Below are 6,000 nucleotides of genomic sequence, written 5' to 3' on the forward strand. Positions count from 1 at the left end.
GGCGCTGGGGAGTGGGGGCCCCATTCTGGACTGGGAGAAGGGGGGCCCATTCTGGGCTGGGGGCGCTGGGGACTGGGGGTCCCATTCTGGACTGGGGCGCTGGGAGCCGGGGGCTCTAACCCGCTGTCCCGTTGGCTCCGGAAGGCTCTCCAGCTGTTTGAGTCCCACGCCGGGCACCTGGGCCCCGAGCAGTTCCGGGAGTTTGCCCTGCCCTACATCCGGGCCATTGCCAAGCACGTGAAGAACAAGCTGCAGGCAGAAGCGCTGCCCCTGGTGCCAATGGTAAGGAGGGTGCTGGGCCTGCCGGGGCACTGCCATCGAGGGGGTTTCAGGGCCTCGCCTCCAGCTGCCCCAGCCTGCAGCTCGCCACTGAATGCGACTGAGGCAAGTGGGAGGGGCTTCCCTTTGGCCCCACCCCTTAATGGGGCGAGCCAGCCAGAGCTCTGTCCCTTAGCGCCCTCTGCCAGGTGGGTCCCTGGAGCAGGTTCCCCAGCGTCGGGCAGCTGGTCTACGCTCAGCAAGCGCTCCCAACCCGGGAGGCTCCTCAGTGGTGGTGGGGGCTGGGCGTGGGGGCTGCTGCTTCCCCCCCCCGGAGAGGAGGGCCAGGACTGCCCGGCCCCGGAGCACTGCGTCTTGGCTGGTGCTGCAGGCTACACAGGAAGGGGTTAAACCCAGACCCCCCCCCCCGCCCCATGCACCTAGTGGGGCAGCAGCGTGTGGGTGAGGGGCCAGAGCCCACCTAGGTCTCCTCCCTGGCCCACTGCAGACGGGGCCCTCCCTCCGCAGGGCAGCCTCACGGCAAAGCACCGGGCCAAGGCAGCGACTGCCCAGCCCACTACTGCCGGAGGAGCTGCCCCAGGGCTCCAGGGCCCCCAGGCCACAGCCCGGCCCCTCGGCACAGCAAGCCCCTGGCCTCCTGAGCCCCCCAGGCACCCCACTGCGGCGCTGGGCACGGGCAGGAGCCGAGTCCGTCCCAGCCCATCTGGCTGAGATCCAGCAACCCGTGTGCCCGCCAGCACGTCCCTGGCCCCAAGGGGAAGGCTGACCGACTCCCAGCCCCACCAGGGCCAGCATGCTGGGGAGACACCTCACGACCCGACAGCTTCCCGCAGCCGCCCCCTGCTGCTGAGAGTGCCCAGGGGGGGCAGGGGGCGGCCCCACTGGCTGAGGGCAGGTGTCTACGAGGAGCCCGGGCCCCGGTAGGCTCAGGGAGCGGGAGGGGGAAAGGCCAAAGGGCTCCGCTCCTGCCCCTAAAGTCCGGCCAGGAGGCAGCAGGGCTGTGGCTGGGAGAAGCCGGCTGGGTTGGAGAGCAGGGACCTAGACCAGGGACAGCAGCCGTCTGCCCCGGCCTGCGGGAGCTTTTACATCCCAGCAGGGCGCCCCTCTGAGCAGGGCAGCAGGACACTGCGTGTGCCGTAACCCAGGGCTCCGGGACACGTACCCCATTCACTAGCCCCAGCGGCCCCACAGCCACCCTGCCCCTGGAAAGGTGCCCCAGGCCGTCAGCACCAGCCTGACGACACGTGCCGGAGGAAGCAGCCGCCGCGGCCAAAGGCAGAGTGCTGAGCTGGCATGGTCCGGGCCAGCCAGAGGGGAAGGACCTGGAGACAGCGCTGGCTGTTTCCCTGGTGTGCCTCAGTTTCCCCAGGGGAATGACAGCCCCCCCACGAGGGCTGTGGTGAATGTGCAGAGGGACTCCGGGTCACAGGCCCCAGGATGGCGTAGGGAGGGGGAGTTCTCGCTCTGCCACCGCCGCTCATGGGCAGAGGCTGGAGCCGCGTCCCATTCCACGCGGCTCAGGGCAGAGGCTGGCGCCGCCCGGTGGCTGAGCCCCTCGCCCGCATCTCTCCCCCTCGCAGATCGTCTTCGCCAAGGACGCGCACTACGCGCTGGAGGAGCTGGCCCAGGCTGGCTACGAGGTGATCGGCCTGGATTGGACCATCCAGCCCCAGGCGGCGCGGTAAGACAGCCAGGGGGTGCAGACTCAGCCCCGGAGCCGGCATTGGGCTGGGAGCTGGACGGCAGGGCCAGGCTGCCAGCTGGGGAGCATCTGGTGCCCTCAATCCTGCAGCCCCATTGTCCTGGGCGTGATGCCGAGGCCCTAGAGTCACCCCTCCTCCGCCCCACCCGGCCCGGGGGCTGGGACACCGTCCCGCCCGCCATCCACTCCGAGGGGACCCTGGCTCTGCCACCGCCTGGTGACTCCATGGGCCTGCCCGCCCCAGGAGCCTCGGCCCCTCCCTTTGCTGGCACACACAGGGCCCAGCGGTGCCCGTCGCCCCAGCTCAGGGGAGCTGGGCTGGAGCAGGGAGAGGAGAGGCATTCCCCCCCCAGGGGCTGCGTCCCAGCCGCCCCCGAGCTCCCTGAGAAGGGCCCGTGCCAGGCACGTCAGCTAGCTGGAGGGGCGTGTTGTGCCAGCCCTGGGCGCTAGGACCCGATCTATGAGCCCTGCCACCGGGGAAGGAGGTAGAGCTTTGGAAGGCCTGTGGCCCACCAGGGACCGGACTGGGGCACAGACAGGCCTGGGCTGGGGCGTGGGGTGGGCCGGGAAGTGGCGCTATCTCTGAGCCAGGCGCAGAGACTTACCTGCTTCCTTTCCGTTCCAGAGAGCGGACGGGCCACCGCGTTACCCTCCAAGGGAACCTGGATCCCTGCGCCCTGTATGCACCCAAGGTAAGGGGGCGGCCGGCCAGGAGCTGGCAACCCTGGGTGTGAATCCCAGGACCGTCACCATCTCCCTTTGTGGCAAAGCATGTCCGCTGCCTCAGTTTCCCCAGATGCACAATGGAGCCAGTGCCCAACTCCCAGGCGCTTGGGGAAGGGGAGTGAGAGTCACCCGGGCTTCTGGGGCTGAGTCCAAGAGAAGGGTGAGTCTCTGCCCACGTGTCTCTGCCCACATGTCTGGCGCCACCCGCCATGGCCGTAGCCATGGATTCTCTCTCCCCACCCCAGGGCCCCAGCTCCCAGGCTGCACCGTGAGCATGCCTGCAGGTGGCACACACAGAGCCTTGGCGAGGGGACCAGGGCCCTGGGCTGCCAGTGGGTGAGCACCCTGGGCACCGGGCTCACGGCGGGTGTCCTGGGTTGGCAGGAGAAGATCGGGGAGCTGGTGAAGAGGATGCTCGAGGGGTTCGGGACCCAGCGCCACATCGCCAACCTGGGCCACGGGCTGTACCCCGACATGAGCCCTGAGCACGTGGGCGCTTTCGTGGAAGCTGTGCACACGCACTCCCGCCACCTCCGCACGCCTGACTGAGCCCGCCCGGGACCCCGCCGGCGAGAGGACTGCGCGGTGCCAGCCCAGGGAGCGGCAGCAGGGGCACAGGCCGGCGGCTCTGCTGTCTGGGCGTGGGGGTCTCGGCCTGGCTGGCTGGGGACTGAATTAAAGCTCTTTGTTTCCTGACGCAGAGTCTGATGTGGGGCAGGGGGGCCTGGCTGGGGGCTGCCAGCCTCAGCCAGGAGCGGTGCCACCTCGTGATCAGGCAGAGGCGGAAGCTGGCGCACTGGGCTGGCATTACCATGCCCAATTCTCATGGCAGGGAATCCAGCGGGCCCTGGCAACACGCCTGCCCTGCTCCCTCGGGGAGGCTGCCCCAGCGGGTAGGGCACTGCCTGGGCTGGGGGAGACCCGTGGCCATGTTACCCCTGCCCGACACGGGAGCCCAGCCCCCTGGCAGAGATGATCCAAGTGGCAGCTCTGCAGAGCCTGGTACAGCAGCCGGTTCCATCACCCCCTGCCTCGGGCTGGATGTGGGAGCTGGGGGGCTGCTAGGTGGCCCTGCAAGGGGGCCACACAGCCCCTTCTGCCCCAGCTGCCCCACCCCTGGGCTGGCCAGGCCTCCCCCTGCTCAGCGCAAAGGGCTGAGGGGATTGCATGGCCCACAGCAGCCTGGGAAGCTGCCCCCCCCCGGGGTTTCCAGTCTGGGCCCCTGACCAATGGGGCTGCCCCCCCCTTCCAACATGCTCAGCCTGGCCTCCTGGGGCACCTTTCCTGAGGTCTGCCCGCCTGCCACAGCTCCCCCTTGTCCCAGGAGCCCTGCGCTCGTTCCCCGAGCCCCTTCGCCCACCCAGCATAACCCCCTCCTCGAGGTGCCCGTCTCCCGCCAGCGACGCCCAGCCAGTTCTACGCTCGCTCCCCGAGGTGCCTGGACTATCTCCCCTTCGGCCCCAAGGGGGGCACCACGCCCCCCCAGCTTTAGGGTCGTGCCCTGGGACTGCAATGGAGACTGAGAACGGGGGCATCGTACCCAAGGAGATGCCAGCCTAGCCCTCATTGCTCCAGCCAGGCAGGGGCGCCGGGCGCAGTCGTTCCAGCTGGAATAAGAAAGAGCCTTCACCGCACACAAACACTCGCTGGGATACCGCCCTGCCCCGCTATGTGCCTCAGTTTCCCCGGCCATAGGGGAATAACAGCGCTGACCTCTCTCCCCCCACCCGTGGAAGGATTAATTGGGTGCTGAGCTAACTGGGTGCCTGGAGGTGCCAGACAGCTGGCCAGATAATTCCTTTAGCGGTGGGGGATTCTTGAATGGAAGCTGCTAGAGGGGGACAAAGGTGAGTGAATTTATTTAGCCACCGTAGTCCCTTGGAGGCAGCATGACCTGTTTGACAGACGGGGAAACTGAGGCAGGAAGAGGGGCAGGGAGGTGTGGCCGTGGACAGGGCTTTCGGCTCGTTGGCAGACGCTCTCCAGACCGGGTGCTCTGCCCACGGCCTAGCCAGGCCCAGCGCTGCAGGCGGGGCAGAAGGGAGTTACTCCCTGGGTCCCTTTGCCCGGGCTGGTTCTGGGACTCACCAGGTGGCCAGCCTGGACTCTCACCAGGAGACAGCCCCAGGGCCGCTGCCCACAGGGAGACCCGCAGCCAGGGGGCGAATGGATTGACCTGGAAAGTCGCCTGGCCCCAGGGCCGGCCTGGGAGCGAATCCAGCCCCAGCAGTCGGAGCACGTGCCTGGCTGAACGGCCGAGCCCCACAGCTCCTCGCCACCGTCTCCACAAGCCAACAACTCCCCACCCACCCCCGTTTGGGGCCCTGGTCTGTTCGCAAGGATGGGGATCTCCTGCCCCCCCCCAGTGCCCCACGCCACAGAGCCCGCCCCGTCCAGAGGGACCCACGCTCTGGCTGGCGGCCGTTCAGAGCCAGGGCGGCCCGGCCCAGTGACCCACCCCCAGCAGAGATGCCGCATGGCTCCAGGGTGCTGGCAGGGCCCCAGTTAGCGCTCACCAGGGACCCCCCTGCAGGGACCATGCTCAACAGTGGAGCCACTTGTGGTTCTGGCTGCCGCTGGCCTCGGGAACCCCCAGCCCTGGCCCAGAGAGCGGGAATCCAGGGGGCTACGGAGCGGGGCCGACATGGCGTGCAGTCACGGTGCTCTCCTACCCCCAGTTCTCTGCCTCATCGCCCCCGGCTCGCCCAGCCCTCTGCCAACGTCCCTCGAGCCCAGCCCGCCCCCCCGGGCGCCGCCGGCACTCCTCGCTGCCCCCATCCCCAGCTCCGCTGGCACCCCTCACTCCCGACCCACAGCCCCTGCTAGCCCAGCCCTGGCCTCCCCCAGCAGCTCTCACTCCCGACCCACAGCCCTGGTTCCCCCAGCTCTGCTGGGACCCCTCATTCCCGATTTACAGCCCCTGCTAGCCCAGCCCCGGCCTCCCCCAGCTCTGCTGGTGCCCCTCAAGCCTGACCCGCAGCCCCCTGCTAGCCCAGTCCTGCCCCCCCTCAGTCCCAGCCTTCCTCACCCCATTCCAGGGCAGCAGCAGGAATATTCTCACTGGATTCCTTCCTGGCCGGCGAGGTTCCCCTTGTGCCGCAGGGCGCGGTGGCCGCTCAGAGCCCCTCCTGCAGGATCCCTGCTCTGGACGCAGGGAGGTGGCCCGAAGGCCGGCTTGGTTCGAGAGCCGCCCTCTCCCAGCGGACGGCTCCCGTCTCCCAGGCTCTCCTTGCCAGGGCCGACACGCCGGCCCCTCCAGCTCCAGAGCGGGGAGCGTCGCCACAGCTGGGCCT

General features: G+C 69.0%; 1 protein-coding gene across 2 annotated transcripts in view; it reads left to right on the forward strand.

Annotated features, from left to right (window-relative positions):
* UROD (uroporphyrinogen decarboxylase) overlaps window positions 1-3,403 on the forward strand; it is an 11,504-nt gene extending 8,101 nt beyond the window's left edge. For both annotated transcript variants that reach the window (XM_065553713.1, XM_065553714.1), the window contains exons 7-10: window positions 145-282; window positions 1,860-1,960; window positions 2,607-2,673; window positions 3,092-3,403. In XM_065553713.1, the coding sequence (XP_065409785.1) occupies window positions 145-282; window positions 1,860-1,960; window positions 2,607-2,673; window positions 3,092-3,256 (471 nt within the window). In that variant the 3' untranslated portion in view covers window positions 3,257-3,403. The remainder of the gene's footprint in view (window positions 1-144; window positions 283-1,859; window positions 1,961-2,606; window positions 2,674-3,091) is intronic.
* Window positions 3,404-6,000: the final 2,597 nt, after the last annotated feature.

The sequence above is a fragment of the Chrysemys picta genome, chromosome 8 (assembly GCF_011386835.1).
Source record: "Chrysemys picta bellii isolate R12L10 chromosome 8, ASM1138683v2, whole genome shotgun sequence".
Classification (NCBI taxonomy): domain Eukaryota; kingdom Metazoa; phylum Chordata; order Testudines; family Emydidae; genus Chrysemys; species Chrysemys picta.